Source organism: Stegodyphus dumicola, chromosome 5 (assembly GCF_044657685.1).
Source record: "Stegodyphus dumicola isolate Sdum_Otavi_A_Nest chromosome 5, ASM4465768v1".
Taxonomy (NCBI): domain Eukaryota; kingdom Metazoa; phylum Arthropoda; class Arachnida; order Araneae; family Eresidae; genus Stegodyphus; species Stegodyphus dumicola.
In genome coordinates, this window is record NC_140772.1 from 161800941 (window position 1) to 161828775 (window position 27835).

General features: G+C 32.0%; 1 protein-coding gene across 3 annotated transcripts; it reads left to right on the forward strand.

Annotated features, from left to right (window-relative positions):
- The first annotated feature begins 709 nt into the window (after window positions 1-709).
- Window positions 710-27835, forward strand: LOC118200971 (small ribosomal subunit protein eS10B-like). 3 transcript variants are annotated; one of them, XM_035372969.2, is made up of 5 exons: window positions 710-827; window positions 8190-8514; window positions 22848-22904; window positions 25353-25408; window positions 27750-27835. In XM_035372969.2, exons 2-5 carry the CDS (start codon window positions 8196-8198, stop codon window positions 27786-27788), a joined length of 471 nt encoding a protein of 156 aa, XP_035228860.2. In that variant the 5' UTR covers window positions 710-827; window positions 8190-8195; the 3' UTR covers window positions 27789-27835. The 3 variants fall into 3 exon arrangements, with proteins under 3 accessions (XP_035228860.2, XP_035228859.2, XP_035228861.2); XM_035372968.2 differs by having other exon boundaries at window positions 716-863; XM_035372970.2 differs by having other exon boundaries at window positions 761-823.

The window sequence follows — 27835 nt, forward strand, 5'->3', positions numbered from 1 at the left end:
GAGTTCGTTGATAGTTGCAGTAGCTTGAGCATTTTCTTGTTCTCGTAATTGGTTGATGGCTTTTGCAAGTAGCAGATGTAGTTCTTTGATTGTTTCGGGTGAAAATCCAACATTCGTTTCACTTAAAGCATTTTCAATGTCGAGTACAACTTGCCTGGTGGAGTTAGCATTATTCGATAAAGTTATCTTGATACTGAGGATGTGAATAAACTGAGGATCTGCTAAGGATTTCGTGTAGTCATGATCAGAAGTTTCATGTGAGTGTGCTGAATCCTACATATTCGTTGTATGCGCAAGCGCTGGGTCTAACTGTAAATTCAACCTGACATCAGCACAAGATGTCATGCGCAAGAAGAAAAGAGTAAAAGAAGTTGCAATCTACTCTACTAGAAGACTCGAAACTTCTCAGCAACCTTGCAACTGAATTTCTCGCGAGACCTCTGAGTGCAGTCGACGCCGCGGCTTGGAGAGAACACGCAAGAAAGGGGATGAATGAAAAAACGTTATTAACATAACATAACCAGGTTTCGCCGTAGCATAAACAGGTTATTCGCCATTGTAAACCAAGGAGGTTTGAATATTGCAAACGAATTTGAATTCAAATACTGACAAAAACCAAGGTACACAATAATAATTTCAAATTTTTAATTCTGTTTGACCTTTAAAAAATTAAGAACCATTTTCTAAAAATTTTTGAAAATTTTATTTTTAAAAATTTTTGCACAGACCACGACGGTAGCGAGTGCGAAAAATTTTAACTTCTTCGAATGGCGTCATCTATTGTAGGTTCCTCGTGGCGATCTGAAGTTTTGCTGTAAAGTGTGTAGGTTTGTGTATATCTTATAAAATTTGTTATTTAGAGCGTAAGTATAAAATCGAATATACATTCATTTTCCATTTTATGAATTGTGTTAATAGTGCGTATTTTTAAGGCTATTAATGGTACTGCAAATAATAATCTAGTTAACGAAATGTCTTGCATTATTATTTGAAGTTAATAGATTAGAGATTTAAAACACGATCTCTTTTAGACGCTTGCTTATTCATTTATATGGTATAGATTTGTTACAGCTGTGAAATACCTTAAAATTACTAATTATTTCGTGTTGTCTTTATGAGGTCCATCATTCCTAACCCTAAATAAGAATATTGTAAACCGTGTCATTTTCAGGTTTTTAACGGTGCCAAGTTTAGAACTTTTGATTAAGTGCATGAATATAAAATCTCGTTGCGGACATTGTACTGAATTAATAAAATGTAATACAAAGTAATAACAACAATTTCTACACAGCAATTTAAGTATCGTTATTGTTTTTGGTGTACCGAATTTATAAATTTTGGGAGTTAATTAGTACTAGTTTTCTGTTACGGAAGGAATATTTTTCCGATTCATTATAACATAACTGATTTTCTGCTCGGTGTACTAAAATTTTAATGTGTATTATATAATTCTTTATAAGAATGAAGACTTATTTTTGCTCACTAGAAAATCTACTTTCTCGTATTAAAATTTGCGAATATTTTCTTTGTTTGTGTTTATACATTTAAAAAGGTTAAGAAAAAAGTTTTGTCACATAGAATAACTTCATTCATCAATAAAATTAAATTATAGGACATTAATTTCATTCGGAGTAAACTTTACTAATACCAATCTTCATTAGTACATAATTGCTGTTGAAAAAGGAAAGTCTTGTTGCTTGCGTCTTAAAATGCAGAGGTCTTTTTGGTTTGATCCTAGTACCCAGTGCACACGGGATTTGGCGACTTTATGATGAGCAGTAAAAATGGGACATATACGATGAGTAGTTAACGGGTCATTCAAAGAAAATATATAGTTAAACATAGTATATACACACATATTATATAGTGTATAGTATATATATAGAAGTTCTTAGGATCATTTTTGGTGTTGGCGGTAATTTTGGAAGTCGCGCCAAGGCTGCACCGTATACTAGGATTTTACCGTCTTTTTTCATTTGAAACGTTTAAAAAAGCTTTTATGTTACCAGTTACAAAATTACATGGTAGCCTATTTTTCAGTTATTTAGAGGCTGAAAGTGCCTCACTTTTATGTACATAAGTTTTTAAACCATATTGTAGGCGATCTTTGGCAGTATGTGGATGCCGAGTTTGTGCAATTCTTTGACTTGTTATTTTGGCTTTGTGTAGTGGCAATATACAAATGCACAAACTCAGTATCTATGTACACATCTACCTATTTTCACTTTAAAAAAAATCAGAGATTTTCACAAACTTGGCATTGTGCACTCCCTTGACTTTATCCATGTACACATAAACCTATTTTCACTTAAAAAAAACATCGAAGAATTGCACAAACTTGGCATTGTGACTCTGTTACTCAGTTCTGTATTAGAGCCAAACAAAATATACATAATCTCAATAAACTACATTTTAAATCATACAATAAAATAACATAAAAGGGAAATTGATCTTATGCATCTAAGCACTACACAAAACAAATACCCATTTACCTTATTTAGAAATTTCTGCATCATCAGTCTGTGGCACACAAAATTAAATAACTTCCTAAAATTATCTGAAGTAGAATCCTTATATCGGCATTGCCACAAAAATTCACAAAAAAAAGTTAAAAATGTCCGTAGAGTCTGTGTCCTCTGAAGTTCAACCATATGCATTTCCCTCTTACAAACAGAACACTGATAATGGCTACTAACTAAACCTTCATTTACACAACAGTCAATTAATGCTCTTTTCCCCTTTCGTTCAAAATTGTACAGTAACTTGAAATTAATCTTGCCACATTCAGCCATTTTACTGTCTAAACCACAAAACAATGTGCTTCCTAACCAACACACACCAGCCCTTACAAATCTTTTCCCATAATTCAAAATTTATGGCAATCGCGCAACTGATTATGTCATAATAGGGTTTCCATATCATTAAACTACTCAGGTTACCATAAATGAAGCAACAACTTCATGATAATACAAGGGCACCCTTCAATCTACTCTAAAGCCATTTTTATTATACTGAAATATTACTTGCATGTATATGTTCTTGGATAAAATTTAAATTTAGAAGTGCTAACAGTTTATTAATACAGTCAAGTCTTTAATCCGGACCTCGAAGCTACAAACTTTCTGCGCATGCGTGTTTAATGTATAAGCTAAGCTAAAATTATGTAATTATCTATTTCAGTTAATGTTGCAGATTGCATTGTTCCTTAATCTTCTAATTGGATCCAGCTTATTATTTTTTGCAGACTGTTAGAACAATTTTATAAAAGTAAGCTTGAACTTTCGATTATGTCAAAAAGAATTTCCGATTCTGGAGCTGCCAAAGGATCTACTAAGCGAAAGCATGTTTCGATGTCCATCAAACAAAAAGGGGAATTGCTGCAAAAAATGGATAAAGGCATATCCTTTGTTTCTCTAACCATTCTGAAATCTGTTTATCAATTTCACGCTGCTCTGTGGGGGGGGGGGACATTGCAGTGCGCAGTGAACTGGAAGTTGTTCTGTCAGCACTATCCTTATCTTCAGGGCAGATGTTTTTATTTTATTTGACTTATAATTCCTTACTAAATGTAGTATTTCATCTTGATGTACTCCATGTTTGATATGATTTAATCAAATTCCTCGTCATTATAAATATCAGGAATGTACATCAAATAGTTTTCTGGTTGCAATTTTCTAATTTCGACTATGCGTAATGTATGCTTTACACATGAACGCATTGAAAGAAATGTTTAATAAGGTAAACAAATAAATATTAAACTTCTTTTTTTGTAAATTTTGATACCCTTTAGATTATAATTGCTCATTATTTTATAAATTACGGTTTCATATTTTTAATTTTATAATTTTGTAAATTTTGTTACCCTTTAGAAAGACTTAACTGTACTGCAAAAGTCAAGTTGAAATCATCATGCTAATAGCAGATTATGGTAGATTGTTGTAATAGAGCTTGTGGTAGTGATGTCTAGAATGTTAATAAAATTTTAATTTAGAAGTGCTAACAGTTTATTAATACTGCAGAAGTTAAGTTGAAATCTTCATGCTGAAAGCAGATTAGGGTAGATTGTTGTAATAGAACTTATGATAGGATATCTAGAAAGTTAATTTTGGATTTATACTTGAGTAAAATTTAAAATTTCTAATCTTTTTCATAGAATTAATATATGTTTTATTAAAATTAGAATTCATGAATTATATAATGGTTTATCCTCAAAATTTATATCTAGATGGGATTTTTATGTTCATACATTCCTTTTCATGTTCAAATGAGTATGTACATATAAAATAATTGAACTGCAAAAAAATAATAATAATAAAAAAAAAGTAACAAGCTCCGTTTTTTCCTCTAAATAAGAAACTATGAAAAACACAATGAAATTTACAGTGTAAACTTAAAGGGTGAAAAGAAACAAAATTAAGTATTGGCATATTTTAATAAATTTATTTATTTTACAAATGACAAACGGTGCTTGGGCCATTAGTTCACTAACAGTGTCCTTATAACGAGAGAAAGTGCAGTATAATTTTTTAAATGTTAAAAATCATAGGCTGTTTGGAGTTGAAGAAAACACAGTTTCGGGAACTCACCACTCCACTTCTGTAGAGGTGGTCTTACATTCATGTTCATACGTTTAAATAGAGCTTGGAAATTAGGGAATGAAATTTCTCTCTTCTCCCAGAATTGTCTACCTCTTATCCATAGCACTTTGAATGATATCCTGTTTTAAGAATTTTCTTAAGAGTAAAACAATTTAGTTGTATGAAAAGAAAGGGGTTGATTAGTTCATTGCATTCTCAAAGTTCCTCTTTCAGCCTAATGTATAGGCTTTTTCGTTGCCCATAATTCAACAGTAGGCTAGAATCCATTGGGAAGAATTTCTGTGCCATTGCCTTAAGCAAAGGCATACAATCTAAGATTCTTTGGGAACTATTTTGATTATTCAGAAGGGCTTGAAGTGTACTTTTGGAATCTGACGATATGACTGGCTTTACAAAGTGACTACGAATCGACAGTTGTTGAATAGCCACAACAATGCTTTTGATTTCCCCATGAAAGGCATAGTAAGAGGGCCCATTGATAAGTAGAAGCTAAATAGCTCGTAATGGACACCTGCTCCAGCACCGCATCTCCATTGCAGTAGATCTTAATTGTGAGTCACTCATTTTGTTCTTAACCCGCGGGAAGGCGCGTGGGGTATCATACCCCAACCCTACATAAAAGTGGAGTATTCCTAACTTGTGAAACTGAAATTTTGTGCTGCTTTCAGTAGCTGAGTTTCTAGTTGTGGTTGACTTTCAGAACCGCTTTTTCTTTGCCTGTGTGTTTCAGAAAAAGATTTATCGGTATTTTGTTGGAACTGGGGTATGACACACCCCACATGCCTGTTCGTGTCAGTGTTTTTCTGACTGAATATTTAGTTCAGAAATTTATTTCTAGAGTGTAACAGTAAATATTTCTACTCGCAAGTGATTTTAAAGTACTTGACATTCAATTCTTAAAAATTTTTAACTGCATTATGATAAAAAGAATGAGTCCCTATGAACTGGAAATGCAATGCATGCGAGATTTATTAGAAATATTTGAAAGCGATGAAGATTGCATTTCGGAAATTGAAGATGAAACTAAGAATATTTTCTATGCTGTTTTGGTTTCGAAAAAGGTAAAACATTAATTCCTGATGTTCCTAAAAAAGGAAAAACTGTTCTTGTGCTTTATATAACGATCATTATAACATTATATAGTTATATAACGATCATACTATAGATGATACTATTGGAGAAAATAAAACGTTAGGAATTATATATTTTAATAATATGACTAAAGGAGCAGTGGATATGGAGGATGAAATGTCAGCCAATTATTCAATTGCCAGAATAACGAGAAGGTGGCCAATGGTAATTTTCATTCCTGCACTGAATGTTGCTGTAATAAATGCTTCAATTATATTACATTCAACTGCTAATCCACCAACAAGAAACAGAAGTCTGTTTTTGAAAGACAGCATTACAATTAATGAAAAAAGTATTGAACAAAGATCAGAGATTAATACATTTTCCAAGAAATTGACGTACTGCATGCAAAACAAAAGCAGAAGTTTCGATGAAGAATTAAAACGAATACATGAAATTAGAAACAACTAAGTATGAAAGATGTGTTAAATTTTTTGCCCTCGTGCCAAGGACAGATGAACGTGAGTGTAATGTTTAAAATGTGAAAACATTCTGTGCCAAGAACACATGAATGTATTTCGTTCAAAGTGTGAAGAAATAAAAAAAGCATGGTGTATTAGAGATGCAATGAAACTTAGAGGCATGATGTTTATTATTTTCATTTATCTTAATTTTAACTAAGATTATTTCGGGAATTAATTTTTTGAAACCCAATTATTATTCACTTATTTATAATACACAAGAACAAAAAAAAAAAAAAAAAAAGTTTTAAAACTAAATAATGCTATTTTTATTGTATTTTAAAGATATTGGGGTGTGTGATACCCCACGCGCGCGTTCTAGTAACTTTTCTTGGTGCGCCTTCCGCCGGGTTAACCTTGGCTTATTTTTAAAGCATCAGATTCTCTGAGCAGTCTGGATAAAGCCAATTTGAGTTTTAAGATTTCTAGAACTTATTATTCTAGTACCCCCATAAAGAGTTATTGGGCAAATGCACAAGCTTGTGGTATAATAGGATGTCTTTTCTCTGAATAAAATCAAGAACAGGTTCCAAATCGGTTTAAGCTGCATTGCAAGAATAGGAGTAGATCTCACTGTCCCAGTAATTATGTGTAACACTTTGTTTTGGAATACTTTGAAGATTGGATTACATTTTTTGGAACCATGATGAGGATCTCGTTATAATAACCAATAACTGGTTGAACATATAATTTGTAAATAGTTATCAGTATGTCTCTGTCTCAGCCTCACCTCGAGCCAGGCATTCATTTTGAGACCGTCTTCTCACGGCTATATTTTTCAAATGCTCTGCTTGTTTCCCTCAATTTTACATGAATCGAGAATGCAACCTAAATATTTAGTCAAATCATTATGTTGAACATTTACACTTTTATATGTCAAATTCAGGGTAAAATGCTGTCTTCATAGTGAAGAACTGGCTCATGCTCTTATCCTAATTTACTGTCACATCATTTCATGTCAATACTCTAGCTCTTTCAGAGCACTATTAAGAGTCACATTTTAATCGTCCTGCTTCTTTTTAGAAGCACTACTCAGATAATCAAATTGTCAGCAAAAAGGGCCGAATCCACCTATGGTGCCAGAGTGTTCGGTAAATCACTAATAAAAACATTAAAAAGGGCTGATGACTTTTCTCTGTGGGGGGGGCAGTTTCAGTCTGTTTAAATCTAGAAATGCTAATGTCATCTAAGAGGGGGGAAAAAGCTGCGATAAATTTTTAATGAACAATAACTTCCTGCCATTTATTTCCATGTTCTGTAATTTTTTAATAGTGCATAATCTCCATACTTTATCATAAGCTGAATCAGTCTATAAATGTTGACAGGACAGACAAACATTTGTCTAAAGAATTACGGCTTGACTAACATAAGATACCTGTTGGAGAGTGGAATGATATTGTACTTAAATAAATTAATAAAAAGTGGTTAAAATCTTAATTACGTAAAAAAACATGAACTTATTTGGAATAGACGGTTTTATGTAAAGTTCTTGAAATTTTCAAGTTACTGCGAATCATCCTCAATCACCCAGCTAACAGCTTTTGTTGCTCTAAAAACCATCACCAAATTACCTGTTACTATATTCCAAAGATAAGCTGATTCAGATCTCATTTGAATAATTTGTTTATTTGCATATATGTCTGAAATGTAAAAATGTTATGTAAAGAGTTATTAAAACAATTTTAGCATTTTATAATATAAATTATGTTTTAAACTGAGTGAAGGTGCATTTCTGATATAAGTACCCTTCATTTGATAATATTTGTCAGACCACTGAAAATCATTAGAGTTTGATTATGTATTGTAAAGTACATAATTTTATATTGCCAGTGTATTACGTTTAATACATATTGATTTATTATCTGTGCATATGGTATTTGAAAATCTTTATTTCTATTATTATAGATGTTCTCTACATTTTTATCAAGTTTTTATTTTTTATTATATATTCTATGATTTGTATTTCAAGATTTAATAAGTGTATTATGCAATTTTTTAGCACAACATGTTGATGCCAAAGAGTCATCGCATTGCTATCTATGAATATCTATTTAAAGAAGGTGTACTTGTGGCCAAAAAGGATTTTAATGCACCCAAGCATCCAGAATTAGAAAATGTTCCAAATCTGCATGTTATTAAAGCTTTGCAGTCATTAAAATCTAAAGGCTTAGTTAAAGAACAATTTGCATGGCGTCATTATTATTGGTATTTAACTAATGAAGGCATTCAGTATCTTCGTACTGTTCTGAACTTACCTCCTGAAATTGTACCATCAACTCTCAAAAGGCAAGTACGCTCGGAAACTACAAGGCAAAGGCCAAGAGGTAAGTTCAATTGTCAATTTATTTGTTACACTGCTAACAGGGTTTATATGGTCCTTAAAAAGTTCTAGGTGGTTTTTTTTTTTTTTTTTTTTTCTCTCTCTCTCTCTTTTACGAAATTGGGGGCAAATAAAAGTGGCAAAATCGGTAAGATTCTTAATTTTAGTTATCTGTTATTTTTGTCTGATTTTTTACAACTGCCATTTTGAGTAAAAAATGATGTTTCCAGGAACATTTTTTGGCAATTGATTGATAAATTTGAATTTTTTTTTTTTTTAATTATTCTTACTTCTAATATTATATTAAACAATGTGACACTCAAGTTTGTGGGCACAAGACCCTACTGTGATCAACATAAACATTTTGATTTCGTTTTTGCGTACGAAGAGTTCATTGTAAGTTACATTAAAAACAACTTTTCTCTTTTTAAAAAATTAATACATTTGTTATACAGTGCTGAATTTGACAGCTTGCCAGTATTTTGACGATTTTAAGATTAATTTGTATATAAAATTATGAATGTGAATTTGTAAATTTTTTTTAACAGTTTAATTTTACAAGCATAACTTTAATAAATATCATTAAAATAGTAATAGCATAATTAAAATTATATTTCAGAAAGAACATTAACCCTTTTGTGCCGAGTCTTGCGTACATGCCAGCAAGAAATGCACTCATTTCCTGGCCGGCACACTAGCGTGCCAGAGCATTTTGTCATTCACTCCAGCCCTCACACCTCACTCCTGGAACATTTTAAAGACTACTAGATGTTGTCCTTTATCCATTACTTTTGAACTGAATATAGTTTTAGGATCCTGACCTTCAGTTTGATCACATTCTACGTAATGGTGTCACTATTGCGAGAGAGGAGGGAAAGTGTAATGTAAACCAGTGCTCCGCAACCTTTTCTCACCTGCGACGCACAAAAAATCTTTCTGGAATTTCATGGCACACCAAAGAGTTCCGATTTATCAAGGAAGTGCCGAAAAAATTCAAATGCTGACACACTTACAATCACACACACAACCACACAACAGTGAAATATATAAAAACATTTAAAATAGACATTATTAAGGAAAAAAAATTGTCATTGTGTATTAAATACATGATAAAAAATTGCAAAATGTCATATACATGTATTTGATTGCGGCACACCTATATCCTACTCATGGCACACTGGTTGCGGAGCACTGATGTAAACAACTCGGCTTGCGACGCCGTGTGATATAAACCTTCGTGTTTCTCATATCCCTTCAAATCCCTTTTTTTTTTTTTTTTTTTTTTTTTTTTAAGAAATAGACCTGATTACTAATTTTTAGTATATTTTATGCTTAAAACACTTATACATCTAGTAAATCTCCTTATACAATAGCACTTTGCGCTGTTGCGCTTTCCATTGCTTTTGTTGCTTCTATTTTGCGTATGTACCTCTTTATTTCGGAAAGCTTTCCTTTCAGTTTATTTTCGCAAGCAAGCATTATTTATGGAGCAAGCATGGTAAATGAGCCAATCAGTGACATGAATGAAAGTGATGATTTATTTTCTAAAAAGTGAGTGAAATTTCTAGTGATTTTAATGCGGACATTTTGTCAGTATGTGCGTATGGAGTATCTGCCTTTCAGTTCACTTGAAAAATTTTTTCTTTTCTCTCTTTTTATTTTTATTTTATTTTATTTTATTTATTTTTTGTAAATAGTTTGTCTTATATTTTATTAATTTAAAAGTTTATTAATATTTCATCAATTAAAACTTCAGAATAATTTGACTAGTATTTTGTAAAGTTATTTCTCAATGTAAGCAATTTTTTATGTGTTTTCATGTAAATACAGGAAAGAGTATTAAATGCTAATTTTAATGTCTGCATTCACTGGCTAGACTCTACAGACTTGAATGGGATCTTTTGCGATACCCCATTTAGTCCCGACATCACTCCTTCAGATTTTTATTTTTTTCGCACTTGCAGTTTTGTCTTGCTGGTGCTGCCATCTTCCGTTCTATGCAGGAGGTCCAAAATAAGGTTAATCTATTTTTGGACTCGCAGCCACCAAGTTTCTGGGCCAAAGGTCAGAAATTTGGGTGGTGATTAGAGCTGTGGAATCTGAGTCGCTAAAAAAAACGTCCGCTCCGACTCCAGTTTTTGTTGGACAGTTTGAATTTGAAATTAAAGTGAATTGGAAAAAAAAAAATAATGACAAACAGTTTATATTTTTATTTATGAACTATATAGATTAATAAATAGTTATTTTCTATTTTATTTACATATTAGTAAATAAATATAAGGGAGTAGGATGGATGTGATATTTGCCGTTCATTGGTAAATTGAGGTAAGCAGCAAGAACTCCCAAAATTGATGCCATTCTTAGGAAGCAAGCAAGAAAAGGAGCAACGCAATGGAGAAGTACATATTTGATGATATAGTGGTTGTTCGGATTAAGAACTTTTTCAGAAGATGTAAATAACCCTAATGTTTCACTAACAGAAAGACTATGGAATGATCTTGCAGAACTGGAATTCCTTCTTTCAACACTATATACAGCCACAAAAAAGCTACATTCTGAAGAATTCGCAAGAGGCAAGATTGGAAGAACGTGATGCTTGGTCTTTCTGGAATGGATGGTTTATTGCAGAAGGAATCATTTCTTCAATGAAGAAAAGAGAAACAGATCGTGCTGGGTTTAATATATGTAGATCTGAAATGCCGGATTTTGTTGGATGACAAAGAAATTAAAAAGGCAAAGAAAGCCATTTATGAACTTTCATTAAGAATAAAATTATTCTCAGAACAACTGGCGTATTCAAATCAGGACAGTCGAACTGCAGATATTGCGACTGAGTTTCTATCATCTTCTTCCACTGATGAATTAGATTTTGAGAAATATTTGGATAATATTGAAAAGGCTAAGGCAAAGGGAATGAAAATAAAGAACCAAGAGCCTTTAGATATAAAAATGAAAAAATACAAACAAGATTTATACACGGCCTTTGAAGAAATGGATAAATATGATTGCTCTTGCAGGACACCTCTTTTAAAAGTTACAAAAGTCTATCCTGAAAAGATAAAGAAGTAGTAGCCGTAACAGTAACAGCTCTTCTCTTCCTACTCAAGTCAGTGTGGAAAAACTTCTCAATTCTGAAGTTTATCAAATCGGATCTATGGTCCTCTAACAAAGATCTTGCCGAAGTTTTACTGTTTCTTAGAAATTACTAATTCCAGTTTTTTCATTTCATAATAAATGCTTATATAAAAAATTTGCTATGCATCAATTTTTATCTGTAGCATCTGCTACTTCTTTTATATTAAAAAAAAAGGAACTACTCTGATATGCGCCCTCAAGGCGCCAAATATTTTTGGCGAGAAACTCCACGCTGCCATATTGCTATCTAAATTTTTGTCTACATTTCGAACTTTAAGCCTAAAATGTCTCCAAAAACACGGTTTAAACACACAATTTAAGCTAAAAATCTGAAACAAAAACAAAAAATTTAGGTAGCAAAACCGTGAAGTTTCTAACCAAAATTATTTGACAAGAGTCCATGTACACAGCGATATGTTTTAACTTAAAAAAAATCTACGAATAGCACCATCTAGGAAACGAACGAATTTACGAACTACGCACACCTTGCTTTAATAAATTAACATAACAATAAATTTCAAAGAATACCTTGTACACAGCGTTCTGTTTCAACTTTAAAAAACATCTACGAATTGCACAGTTTAGACACGGTACGCACTAATCAACAAAATAACTAAAATAAAATTCAAACAATTCAAAAAAAAAAAAAAAACAATAACGACAGAAATTCATACTAAAAAAACAATGAACATAACATTCTACAAAATAAAAACAAGAATAAAATAGAATGCACTTATGCATTAATGCTTTTTCGAACAACAGAAATACCAATTTCATACCGCCTTTAACATACCGCCACGTAATCACTATCGTATTTATATGACAGCCAGACACACTATCCAGAAAATTCATACTATGGTTCACAAATAAATAAAATAACAAATAATCACAAATCCCTACTTCTATCAAGCACAGCCACTAAAAATAATCTCCCATACCTTTTTTTCACACCTCCAAATACCCATTGTCCCTCAACAGGATGGCCACGACGATATTTCCTTATGCCGAACTTCAATTCAACAACTTTCACCATTAAATCTTTCCCCGCTAGCTTCTCAGACACAAAGCATGACGGGAACCAATGAACTCCAGCGAAAGATTTTTCAACGTCAACAGAGTTGCCATACAACATGCAATCGCGCCAAAAACCAGCGCAGAACACATATCGCCACATTTGGTGAAAATTAGGGCATATATCAGAGTTGTACCAAAAAAAATAATCTGTACCCATGTTTATATGTTTACATATATATGAAGGAGTCAGAGTCATTAAAACTCCAGGAATCTGAGTCTGTCATGTTCACTACCAACTCCACAGCCCTGGTGATTACTACATCAGGGTTCGTACGGTCCTTAAGAGTCCTTAAATTTTTTGAAATCAGTTTTTGGTCCTTAAAAGTCTTTAATTTTGGCCAAAATCAGTAAAAGGTCCTTAATTTTAATGATCTGAAATTTCTGTCTGTTTTTACGACTGCCATTTTGAGTGTGAATTAGCATTTTGGAGGAATATTTTTGGCAATTCACTGACGTATATGGTTATCTTTTGATTGGGTTCATGGGTTATAATTTGTTTCTATTTATAATATAAATGATGGGATACTCGAGTTTCTAAGCAAGAAGTGAAACATAAGTATTTCGAAATTCATTTTTTCTAATAAAGAGCTCTTAAAACAACTTGGTTTTTGGGGTTGTGAATTCTTTTATTAAATGGTTCTAAATTTGACAACTTGTCAACATTTTGGTGATTTTAAGATCAGTTTCTATAGAAAAATTTTTAATTCCGAGATCTGAGAATTTTTCCACCATTTTTTTTAAAGCATCGTAACATTGATGAATTTCATTAAAGTAATGGTAATATATTAGAATTATATTTAAAAAATAACATTAGAATAAAACATTTTTATTTTTCTCTGTTATATTATAGTTTCATTTTGGCAACTTATACAATATTTTAAATCTGAAAAATAAACAAGGTATATAGCTATAAAGCATAATTTACAAAACAGCTCTTAGTAAAAGCAAAATTAGTTATGTAATTAATTAAAATGTCTTCTTTTTAATTTTTTCATAGTAAGCGTTTTTCCCATGTAATTGTCTCAGATTACATCATCCAACACCCATCAAGTAAAACATTTTCTTTGCATCTACTGAGACTTGTATGTAAAACAACTTATCACCTCTAGTGCTTTAATGGCTTATTAGAACCTTAAAATATATTAAGTGGGTTACAACCCCAGAGCTTCACTAACTTTCAACACTTGCCAACCGTGCTTACATCAGGCCTTTCAGGTTTGTTCCAATCAGCAGGTCTCTCTATAGACAAGCAGCAGAGGGACAACATTCAGTCTTTTGTTATGAATCATGCTGATTATGATCTCACTTCTCATTTTAACCCATGGTGTTTGGCATAAAATCTCCCTACTATTTGCTAAACCTCTAGACTGACCAAGTATGTGACAAAATAAGACAGTATAAAAAAAAAAAAAAAAAGCATAAAGCTAACTATTAGTTAAACGTAAATGTCTCTTATCTTCTTTCAAATATGCTTCCAACTATTATAAGTGTAAAATATTTAATGCTACTTGATAAACTGCATGAAGTTTATTTTATGCTGAAACTTATTAATAATTATGTTAGTTGATTCATGTTTAGTAATAATGCATACTACTTAGAGATCTATTATTTTATTTTTAGGATGGTATTACAAAAGTGAAATTCAGGCATGGAATAATATTTTTAATTGAATTTATTCAGTTCCCATTTGCTCATAGGTCCTTAATTTTTTCATTAATAGCCCTTAAATGTACTTAATTTCCGTGCGCAGAAATGTGTACGAACCCTGCTACATGCACTAATGATATTGTGGTAATCTCCTGTTAACGGGGACTGAATTCAGGGCTGATCTTTTGAATATGGTAACTGGTAGTTTGCGACATTTTGGAGGCGATAAAGGTTACTACCTAGGACTTTGGTAATAATGTGAGAAGCACTCAGTTCCGATTACGCATTATTTTGTGTGAGGGAAATGAGAGATCATGAGATATGTCATGTGACATTAATGGATGAATTACAGTTGTTTAATTGGAAAAGGGAAAAAATGTGGAAATTTCGTATTTAGCTATATTCTGTGTTGTGTGAAACGTGACATTAATGTACGAATTACAGTTCTTTAATCGGAAAAGGTGGTTAATTTGGAAAACCTTCACTGTGTGTTGTGTGAAATAGTGCTGATTAATTTTCGGATTGCATGGTGCTATGTAAAGTGAATTCTAAATTTTTAATGCGTTTATCTGATAATAATAATAAGTTGAAATTGTGTGAAAGGAAGGATATTACAGTTAAGTTTAAATGGCGGTGCAAGAAATATGGTGAAAATGGACATTTTGTGAAAAGGAGTGTAAGGAAGGGTACGTGGTTTGCTGAAAGTAGTTTGAGTATAGGTGAAATTTTATTAATTTCTTATTACTTGGTGAATAGACTTCCAGTTGGCTACTGGATTTAGAAATTAGCAGTAGTACTGCAGCCACGTAATGAAGATTCTGAAGAAGATTAGGTAAGTTAGTATTTTTAATCATTTGAGGATATTATTTTTATGTATTGTTCTAAATGTAAGGAGTAAATAAATTAATGTGGTATTATTGGAAAATTGTTATTAGCAATGATTTAGTTTAAAGTAATTAGGATTGTAATCTAATTTTTATTAATTTAATGTATGTGCTTATTTATATTTTAAGTAGTGTTTTTAATTTAATTATATTTTAATTTAATGATCGTGATTTTGTGAGTTATATATTTGTAGTATTTTGGAATACGTTTGAGTAGTATACGTTGAGTATTTTCATGCATTTTCGTGAAATTTTTGTAATTTATGAGAAAAAAGCAGTGTACATGGATATAGCGAAGAGTGTGCGCAATGCCATTTTTGTGCAATTGTGGGATGTTTTTTTAAGTAAAAATAAGTCGACGTGTACATGGTTTAGTGATATTTTAATTAAATGATAGTTATTTTGTGAATTTTATGTTTGTAGGAATTTGGTATACGTTTCAGTTGAAGTAAACGTGTATGGAAATAATTTAAATATTTGACACTAAGTATTTGTAACTATTTTTAATGTTTGCGTATAAATTCGTTAATGACGTTTATAATATAATAGTTTATAATTTAGAGGTAAAAGCTTTTGGATATTTTATTTATTTTATATATGGAAATGTTCATCCTTGGAAAGGGTATGTACTTTTTTTCGATCAGGTAATTTCCTATATGTGCTTTTTATCGAATTTAAAGATGTAGAAAATTTTCCTGCATTTTCGTACAAATTTTTGTAATTTATGAGAAAATAGCAGTGTAGATGAATAAAGTTAAGAGTGTGTGCAATGCCATTTTTGTGCAATTGTGGGATTTTTTTTAAGTAAATATAAGTCGACGTGTAAATGGTTTTTGTGTATGTGCTATTCTGAAAAATGCGCAAGGAGTTTGCGATTCTGCACTTTTTCCCAATTTTGCAGTTAATATTTGTCATGATTAAGCAGTTTTGTTACATAAAATTTCTAGCATCAGTGTAATTCGGCTAGTAGATTGTTGGAAAAAGTGTTGAGTAAATAAAAAGAAAAGAAACATGTCTTTACTTCGTGAAGACAAAATGGCCGCGAAAAAAAAAAATAGAGAGTTACTGTAGCAGAGTTGGTCGCCAAAAAATCGCCAAGTTACCATAATCCAAAGATCAACCGAATTCAGAAATGTATGTGTGCATGTGTATATAGATTTATGTGTACATGTATACACATGCAAACACATATATGCACGCATAGATACATACATTCCTAAATGCAGTACCAATACTCCTTTCATGTTTCCCCCCCCCCCCCCCCCCCCCCGTATCTTTATTAAGAACATTTTTTGTTGGAAAACTTTCGTTACAACTAGATAAAAATAGGCAAAGCAGTGTAGTCAACCTTATTGAAGCTTACTATGGTATGACTGCTAAATTAGTTATGCTGCATTCTGCAGAAATATCTAGTTGTAAAACAATTGAAAAAAAAAATGTCTAATTTTTATTTTAATTGTAAGAGTTATTTTACCATAGCCTGTGAAAGCAGTTTTTTAAGAAACATGAGCCTCTCTTTAAATGACTGGACTTATTTTATAAGGTTCTTTGCATACACTTTTATGAAAAGCACGCATATTGTACTCTGTTGTGACACATTACTGTCTAAAAAATACGTTTTTGGTTAGATAGTAAATATATATACAGTAGAAGTCCAGAAATCTGCCGTAGACACCAGAGTGAAGTGTAATTTCAGATGTATATGTAGCCAATTTTTTGGAATATAGAAAAAAAATTGAGATTTAGAATTTCAGCATATAATTGAGAATATGTATTTGTTTACATAGAATTAGAGAAAATTGCATTTCATTTTACTTTGTTATTGAATTCATGAACTTGAATTCAATTTACTTTATAAATGTAATCCATTCTTTTAATTTTGGTTTGAATTTCAATCATCAGTTTCAGAGCCAGGACAAAGGTGAAGGGTGAATCACTAGAAGGGGTACCAAATTGCCTATGTAAATTCCAAAAATACTTTAATTATGTTTTTAAATTTGTCAGTTATTATTAGGGGAAATAGGTTTCGCCAAGTTTAATTTCATAAAATAACAGGAAGAAGTGCATGAAAACGTGGAAATTAATGCAATGTGCATTTCGATGTTATTTCTTATTTATCAAAAAAGATTTTTTTAACATTTTCATTTGAAAGTTGTAAATAAGTGGCTATATTATTTTTTCTGGATTTATAAATTATGATTTTTAGAAACTTTAAGAATTATGCTATAAGAATTAAGATATTTTGATTTAATACTAATATAGTTATTTTGATATATATATATAAATGTAGTAAGCTCGCCTAAAGGTTACCAAGAGCTGTTGCTCCAAAAAGTTCAACACGTTTTAAAAAATTAATACATATGAAAATCAAACCATTAAACATGTAAAACATTAAAAAAAAAACAGGAAATTTTAATAATCTCAATTCTCTGTTCCAATTTCCCGACGCGTCCGCACAGAATGACACATTAAGGTGTTAAATACTTAGAATAAAAAGAATATGCAATACTGCGAAACACTTACAAGAAGAAATACTATACTTCGTAACTATTTTAAAAAGTAACCTAATTCCTCATAAAATAATTAAAAATACCCTTACAAAAGCTGGCATTAGCCTTACCTATTTTTAGATTTTTTGAATTAGATAATGATATTTTATGCCTAAAGCCACGGACGGTTTAAGATGGATGACTAATTCAGAGAATCTATTGTAAAAATGTACAGATAATTCTTGTTTATTCATTCTCTTTCCTCCAAAATTTTGGCACTTTAATTTTAAATACTATTGTGTACATAGTTTTAAATTTCTATAATGGCCAATTTTACTGCTTTTATTAACAAATCGGGCCTTTTCGTTTTTCATAGTAGCTTGATTGCCCGCTAGCTTGAAGAATTATGACTAACAAATGACTGTTTTTTTCCTTTTACTCTTGCTTTAATGGCCAAGTTTTTGTAGTTTTAGCTGAATTAGCCATTTTCACTTCGAGAAAAAAAATTTTCCATCCATACATGCCAGGCGCCATTTTTGAGATCTTTTCACGTTTTTCCGAGTTTTCCGGCCCCCTTCGATAATATGAGACGAGTTGCAGATAACGAAAATCTCTTCGTATTGGCTAATGCCCACAGAACTTCGCTCCCCCCTACATACGTCATTCGGATGAAGTACACAGAAAGGAATTGCAACCACTTATCAACTAGTTTTAAGAGGGAGAGCTTTACATCGCCACAGGTCAGTTTTTTGTTTCTTTTGTTACAACTTTTTCTTGGTCTTAGCAAGGACCCACTTAGATTGTTATCCTATTAATTTCCTTTTCTTTTATTTTATTTTAATTACAGTTTTTCATTACAGATTTCTAAAATATAAAAATTAAATTGTTAATCTTTAAGCTTGCAGGCCCAGCCCGTATGTTTTTGTATATTTAGGACTAATAGCTGACCGCTATTTATTTTTGTTTTTATTTTATTTTAGTCTAGATTTAAGATGTATAGGTATTGTTATAACATATTTTAACACCTTAATGTGTCATTCTGTGCAGGCACGTCGGGAAATTGGAACAGAGAATTGAGACTATTAAAATTTCCAAGACACTTTGTCTAAATTTAAAAAAAATTTTTGTAGCGAAAAAGTTTCAATTGTCTGTTTCGGCGAAACACGTAATGGGGTTAGCTTGATTCGACGTTCAAATAAATGAAATTTCCCTTGAAAAGCCAGTTTGGAAATTGAGTTGGGCTAATTTACCATTTTCCGCTTACCTTTTCATCTGATTCTGGTTTTTTTTTTTTTTTTTTTTTTTTTTTAAATATTTTACATGTTTAATGGTTTGATTTTCATATGTATTAATTTTTTAAAACGTGTTGAACTTTTTGGAGCAACAGCTCTTGGTAACTTTTAGGCGAGCTTACTACATTTTTTTTTTTTTTTTTTAATATTTTACTTATTTTGCAGCATATTGCGCAAGATGTTTTCTAGACCAAAATTAGTTTTTCAAAATTGTAATTACTACCTTGCTTGATATATTATATATATATATAATTTATTTCCTAAACAGTATTGATTAATTGATTGTTATATATATGTAAGATAAAAAATATGAAAGCAAACTTCTAAATTTAATTCACTGTAACCTCTTTTTTATTTCATTTGGGAACTTCTATCTGTCCAAAAAATAGCGCTGTAAGTCTAAACTGCGTCATTCAAATTAATCATGCGATCTCAGGTAACCCTTAATGCAGATGCCTCTTGACAAATCACCAAAACTAGAAACTGAAACTTTTGACTCCCTCCCTCCTTTCTGTGAATTGATGCTTCACTTTTGCTTGTGCTTTCCTCTTCGCCAGATGCTTTACTGCAATCATGTATGAGCTGCTATATTCGCTTCTATGGCAATAATATCAAAATATTAAATGTTCTTTAATAGGCACGAGTGGAGTGCCAAGTGTATTGTGGCCACAAAATAAGAATTTAAATAAATAAAAGGAATTTAATTTGGCTCGACTGCGTCTTCTTCAAAAATGAATGGATGCTCTAAGCATCAAGTACCCACGCAATTAGTATTTCTACGCTTCTACGTCTCAGCGTTCATATTTCAATGCCTCCAAAATTGTTCTGCCATTACATTCTTCGGCCAGTTCTAATTATGAAAAAATCTAATGCAAATTTGTGCTGCATTCATAATCAAATCTTTCCTCTCGTGTTATCGAACCACCCTTTCATTGCATATATATACTAGGTACACATTTACCTTTTTGGTTCAGGTGAAAAAATATCTTGGCACAGCTCTTGATCAGTTTCACCAAGTTTCAGCACCAGAAAGGCCACTTAATTAAGAGGAAGTTTTATTGATTTTAACTTATGTTTGATTTTTATTTATGTCTAAATGTAAATGTTTTGCTCTTTAGTTAATATACAAGACCTGGATTTTAAATAGCATGATCTTGAACTTTAATATTAAATATATGGATCACACCTTATATGTGAGACCATTTTTTTAAAAAATTAGCATGAAGTTTTACTAACTATAAAAAGTTAATTTTATAATTTTTGAAAATTGGTTGGAAAATTTAAAAAAAAAAGCAACATAAATATTTTCTTGTATAAAGTACTTTTGTGATTAAAAGTATGTACAGTCAAAAGTCGTTAATCCGGACACCCATAATCCAGAATGATCTAAAATCAGGACCTCAAAGCTGCAAACTTTCTGCGCATATGTTTATGCATGCGCGTTTAATGTTTAACGGCCGGTATAAGCTAAAATTATCTATTTCAGTTAATGTTGCAGATTGCGTTGTTACTTAATCTTCGAATTGGATCCGGCTTATTATTTTTTGCAGACTGTTAGAGCAATTTTATAAAAGTAAGCTTGAACTTTCGATTATGACAAATAGAATTTCTGATGCTGGAGCTTCCAAAGGATCTACAAAGCGAAAGTATGTTTCGATGTCCATCAAACAAAAAATGGTTAAAGGCATATCCGTCTCAAAATTATGCGAGGAGTATAACATTGGAAAGTCAACGGTATATGACATAAGCAAAAAGAAAAAGGAACTTTTTGAATTTTTTGTGGATTCTGACACCCCATTTGCAATGAATAACAGAAAAAGGGTTCATTATGCTAAAAGTGACGATCATGACAAATTGATGATTGAATGGGTCAGACAGGGTCGCAGCGAGGGCATGCCATTGACGGGTCCAATGGTAATGGCTCAAGCCAAAATATTTCATGAAGAAATGAACTTAAACGGAGAGTGCACATATTCGACAGGTTGGTTAACCAAATTTAAAAATCGCCATGGTATAAGACAATTAAAAATTTCAGGTGAAAAATCTTCAGCTGATACTGAAGCTGCTGAACAATTTGTAGATGAATTCAATACTAGTGAACAGTTATCTGCAGAACAAATTTACAATGCTGATGAAACTGGTCTTTTCTGGCAATATGTGCCGCGAAATACCTTGGCAACCTCTACAGAAAAGGCTCCAACTGGTGTCAAAGATTCCAAAGAGATACTAACAATTTTAGCATGTGCAAATGCTGCAGGAACGCGCAAGTGCAAACGTTTTGTAATCGGAAAACATGCACAACTTCGAGAGTTTAAAGGAGTAACGATTTTCCCTGTTATATATCGCGCAAATAAAAGAGCATGGGTGACACAAGTGTTGAAGAATGATTGGTTTGAAAATCATTTTATACCCGAGGCTCTGCGACATTTGAATTCAGTTGGTTTACGTGATGACTCAAAAATAGTCCTGATTGTTGATAACTGTTTGGTGCATACTTGACTTAAAGTTTTAGTGAAAGATAATGTATCTGTATTATTATTCCCTCCAAATTGTACGTCTATCATTCATGGATATGGGAATAGTGCACATGCTGAAATGCAAATATAAAGTAGCATTTTTTAAATCTATGTTAAATTTCTTGAACAGTGGGAAGACTATTCAAGAATTTTTGAAATTTTTTAGCATAAAATCTGCCGTGTGGAGCATTGCAAGATCGTGGGAGGATGTGTCTCCAGGTACGTTAAAAAATGCTTGGCATAATATGGCCATCTACCATATTTCATGGTGAGGAGAATGAAGATGATAATCGCGAATTTGAAGGTTTTCGGACATCGCAAACTAAAGGTGAAATTTTTCAGTTATTGGATTTTGTAAAGAAATGTGGAGAAGCGGTAATAAATGAAGATGATATAAGAGAAGTTTTTCATTGCGATGACAATGCCCCAATCATCAATCAATTAACGGACAGCGAAATCTGTAGTATGGTTCTAGATCCAGAAAATATCGCTTCTGATAGTGAAGAAAGTGACACAGAGGTTATTGAAAACGAAAAAATTTCGATTTGACAAATTAGTCTGTATTCTCGACACAGCACTTATAGGACTTGAACAGCGGAAATTTGTAACTGAACAACAAATTATGTCTGTTTATAGAATTAAAGAGAAGGTATTATCACATAAAACGAAGCAACTTAAACAACTTGCATTGAAAGAAATGTTTAATAAAGTAAACAAGTAAATATTAAGCTTTTTTTTGTCAATTTTGATACCCTTTAGATCATAATTGTTCTTTATTTCATAAATTATGGTTTCATATTTTTAATTTTATAATTTCTGCATGCCCTCTTACCAGATTTAAACTGATGATCTATAATCCGGAATCGCCGAAGTCCCTACGAGTCTGGATTAACGACTTTTGACTGTATTTGCAACTAACAGTCACAAAAATGACGGTTGCATAGAGACAAAGTATGTGCATTAAAAACTAAAATATTTGAATTATTGTTTATAAGTTTTCCAATACATTAGACTTCTACATGGTTAAGTAATCTGTGAAGCAAATAAGGATACTGTTCTTCACAACTAATTGTAAATAGTGTACTTGCAAGCTACTGAAGTTTATTCTGTGAGCTACCTACACTATATTGGCTAACTTTTCAGAAGCTGCATTTTTGAACTCCAGAAATTTAAATTTTGTCTTGATTCTCGTATATTTTTAAAAAGCTCAGTTTGTTGTTTTTAACTACTTTTCTGAATTTTATTTTATACATGTAAATAAAAAAAAAAAAAAATGTGTTTATAAAAGTTTCTTTTCCAGCTCCTGATGCTGCACCAAAAGCAGCTAGTGATAGAGAAGGATACAGATGGGCTCCAGGTAACTGAATTTTGTAATTAGTTTTACTGTTGATGTAAATTTTTTACCATTTCAAGCCTCTGAAACAAAAACTTGCTGTGATTTGTGCAGTTGCATTTCAAGATATTGGCATTAATTTAAAGATTATAATCAGTTGGAACAGAAAAATGCCAGAGTAAAATTTAATGTTAGCAACCTTAGTTTGGTATAGATTTTGATGAAAACTATTGACTTATTTCCAAGGTGACCATACACATTTCTGTCATTTTCAGAAGAAAACATTTATGAAATAGGAAAAAAAAAAAAAAAACTAAGCTATAAGAATTTCAAAATTATTATGAGCTGTTGAAATTAATATCATTTACAAGAAAAATAAAAATTTTGTGAATGGGAAAAGCTTCAAGGAAATCCAATTCATATTTGAATAAGCTCTGTGGGTAATGTGTTTGTATAAGGAAAGTCAGAATTGTATCCAGCTGCGATTAGATATTTAAGATTTCTGCATAGCTCTTTTTTGAACGTAAGATTTATCTTTCTTGACATGAAATTTTAATGCTCTTTTAATTTAGGATATATGGCAAGCCACTGTGAGAAGATAAACAACCCTGAAATTAAATTGGAAATTTTAATTCTCTGAATGTTCTTGAAAATCCTGTCTCTTAATTCTTGGGGAATATCCATATCGTCATATATCAGCCAAATTAAAAGAGCGTTAAAATTTCACATATGTTGAAAAGAACTAAAGAAATATTCAACAGCCAATCATAGTTAGATACTTAATTACAATTTTGACTGTTCTGCAGAAATTATCCATCAAATATTTTCATTTTTAGAATGGAAATTATTTCAATTTTTAGAATGTTCCTTAAAAATTTTTGCATTTTTGCATCCGGCCGCAGGATGCTATCAACATATCGTTGAGCTTTTAAAGATGTACAAAGGATGACTAAAGATGACCTGCTATCTTAAGAAATAGTGCCCCACACCATCGCACGAGGGGTTATGGCTGTATGCCTTTGTAAACAAAGGCTGATTGGGACACTGGCCCCGTCCTCTCCACACAAACACGGTGGTCATTTGCTTCAAAAGTGAAGTGGGATTCATCGTTGAACACTATACGATGCCAGGCTGATGGCAGTTCATGATGATCCGCTGCAACACCACTCCAGAAAACTCCGCTGATTTTGTGGGATCAAAGGCAAATGACTTAAGGGCCTCTGTGAGTGTAATTCCGCCTATAGACGTGGTATTAGTATGCTGAATAGTCGACAATGATACCGTTGGGGAGGCTCGGACCTGGCGAAAAATCATCCTATCTTACCTCGCATTTGTGCTTGTTGGCCTTCCACAGCCATCATTTCATTGGCAATTTCCTTGAAGCAACCATTGCTGCCAACATATTTCCACAGCAGTGTCTGTACGCTGCAGGTGGCTGCCTATTGGTCGATATGACCACCCAGCTTCATGGAACCCTACAATGTGACCACATTCGAAGTCGTTTAATTGTCTATGTTATATGTGTGTCATTTACTTATTGGTTCTTACTTCTATTGGCAAGTCACAGTCACTATTATGAAAACTTTTGACCATGATAATATTCATTTTTAATATTTAAAATGTCTCCACCAATTGGGAATCTTGCTGACTGCAAAATACAATTGGTAATTTGTTTTCTTAATGCTAAAGGTATGTGAAAGTGGCTGAAAATGCATCTCAGTTTAGTGAGTGGCATGCTTAGGGGGATCACCTTGCTGCATGACAGTGCCTGTTCACATACGGCTAAACAAACTAAAGGTGTCATTTTTCTGGGAACAACTTTATGCTTCATACAGTCCTGATCTAATGTTTATTGATTACTACCTGTTCTTACATTTTGAAGAAACATCTGGGCAGCCTTCATCACAATGACAAGGTCAAAACAACTGTGTTTGGCAGTGGCTGTCAAATTAGACGACAGACTTTGTTGATGAGGAAATTTAAAAACTGGTTTTATGATATGGTAAAAAGCCTTAATATGGGCAGAAACTGCATAGAAAAATAGGCTTTCATATAGAATTAAAACTGGTTAAAAAATTGTTCCTTTTTTCATTCCGTATGGTATTTACTTTAAAATCATGCCTCGTATGATATGATTGTTCCTCTCCCCTTTTTTTAACAACTGCTCCCGAATTAATTATGATTTGGGGTTAAATGTGAATATTACTGTTGTTATATAGCAATATACATAGTAGTTAAATTTAGTAAATGTCAAATTGAAATTGAGCTTATTGAACTGTATCTTAGTTATGCGAGAATTGCTTTATCCCCCCCAGCTTCTATAAAAATTTTAATTTACAGAATTTTTTAATCCCTAGGTTATTGCAGATAATTTTTTCTTGACTTAATTAGTGGGATATTGCTGAAATTAATTTTAATGAACTAGCAAGATATATATATATATATATGTATATATATTTTTTTTTTATATAGGTGGTCCTGATAAGAGAGGTGATGTTGGTCTCGGCACAGATACAAAATTGGAATTCGTAAGTTTTCTTTATTACTTCTAATATATTTAATATTAAAGCTTCATTATGCAAGAACATTTTTAAGAAAATTTCAGCAATTCAAAATAATCTTTTACTATAAAATTATTGAATACTGTATTTACTTGTGTATTTCTCTGCCACGTGTGATTTCCCTAGGATTTTTAGGACATGATTTAAAAACTTTTCAGTTATTCACTTATTTTCAGCTTACTGTCTGAATCTGAAAATAAAATAATAAGTATTTTCTGGAATTATTGATTACTATCTTTCTCATGGGAAAGAAAGGTTAAAAAAAATCAGCCCTTGAGATTAAATATCAAAAGTTTAATATTGAAAGAAGAATGTGAAATGGATTGATAGTTGCATTAGTTAACTCATCCTATTTGCTATATCACAGTAGGTTATGAGCTTTTTGCTTAAATCCAATTGTAGTTTGTAAAAAAAAGTTTTCTTTTTATTGGCTGTTGAAAGGAAGATGAGCAGTAAGTATATATTATAGGGATTAATTGATATATACCTTTTAATTGTACAAACTTCGCTTAATACACATCTCTTAACACATGAGCGACCTTTCACAGAACGAGTGACATGTACAGGCATGCCTGCATCTCGGCTATCAGTCTGTGTTTAATGCTCATCTAGCATCTTATTGTCGCTTGGATCAGAGAGAAGTAAAAAAATATATATATAATTTGGGATAAGGCAAAGCTAATTTTTGATGATCTCATTTAGAAGATCTCGGATCATTAACGGATGAAGAAGAATTTAAGACGAGCTGTAGGTGGTTTGAAAAGTTTAAGAATTGACATCCACAGCGCTGTGAGGCATGGAGATGTAGCAAGCTCTGACATAAAGGCAATTGGTAACATCATCAGGATATTCAAGAAGCTTATGAATGCCAAGGGTCATCTGCCAAAGCGGGTTTTTAATTGTGATGAGATGGGTCTCTTCTGGAAAAAGATACCAAAATGGACTTTTATAACAGTAAAGGAGAACGCTTTGCTGGGCCACAAATTAATGAAAAACATTCTCCACTGTTGTTTTGCCCAAATGCATGTGCTGATCTGAAAGTTAAACCACTACACATTTACCATTCAAACAATCCGTAAGTCTTTGAGAAGTATAAAATCTAGAAGAGAGGCTAAATATCATGTGGAGGTTCAACAACAGAGGCTTGGATGACACATGACCTTTTTTACAGATTGGATGAATTAAGTGTTTTAGAATCATTCTTGAATTTACCACTCCATGCTGTGCTTTTTAATGTACCATGCTCCTGCACATCCTTCAGGCCTAGAAGATAACCCCCTTGAAGGATTTAAATTCATCAAGATCCAGTTCCTGCCTCTCAAGATTCCTTTACTGCAGCCCCTGGACCAGCTGATCATTATTTCAAATTTTAATATATACACTGAAGTGCTCTTCAAGCATTCTTTTAAGGAAACTGAAAGAACCAATCTCTCTGAGAGTTTTAGAAGGACCAATTTCACATCGTTGCATGCCTCAAAATCATCAACAAGGCACGAGAGAGAATCATCAAGAGAATTTCATGGAAGAATCAGACAATGTTGTCTAATGCAACTCCTGGGCATTTGAACAAGTGTCTGTAATCAACAAAATTTTGTCTGATTACAGGGTTAGAATTAGATAGCAACGACATTAGTGAGCTAGTGGCTAATCACCAAGGAGCTTATGGAGTTGCATTCTGTGTCACAACAAGAAGTTGAGGAGGATATAAGAGTGAGGCAAAAACCTTCCAGTAAAATAAGGGCAATGCTGAAAGCATGGGAAACTGTTGCATCATACTCTGATAAGCATTACCCTAATAAAGTAGAATCTGTGCATACTTAAAATTTATTTAAGTATGTTTTCACCATATTTTGAAGCATAGGGTAAAACAAATATCTTTAGACAGCTTTATTACAAAGAAGGATGCATTTAAAAAAAAAAAAAAAAAAACACATTACTAAATTTGTCTGACTATTGTCGGAAGAATGAATTTTACAGCGAAAAAAATTTTTTTTTTCTTTTACAAGAAAAAATTGTTTAATTTTACTAGTGTTTCTCACTATAATTAAGATTCGGAACAAATTTTCCACTAAGTTTCTTTACATTTTTCACTCAAGATTCCTGTAGTTTTGTCCTCTTGATTTTCAGCAGATAAAATTAAGGGATAGAAAGGAGAAATTACATGAGTAAATGCAACACATTTCTGCTGAGTAATAATGTATGTATTTAAATAATAATGTTAATCCAAACATGCTTCTGTATTTATATGTTTTACATTTCACCATATATGCCATTTTTTGTTAAAAGTACTTTTTTCTCTCTTATTTAGAAAGGAGGATTTGGCCGTGGCCGTCAACCACCTCAGTAATATGTATTGGATCATCTAAAAAAATAAAATTTTCATTAAAAATTGTG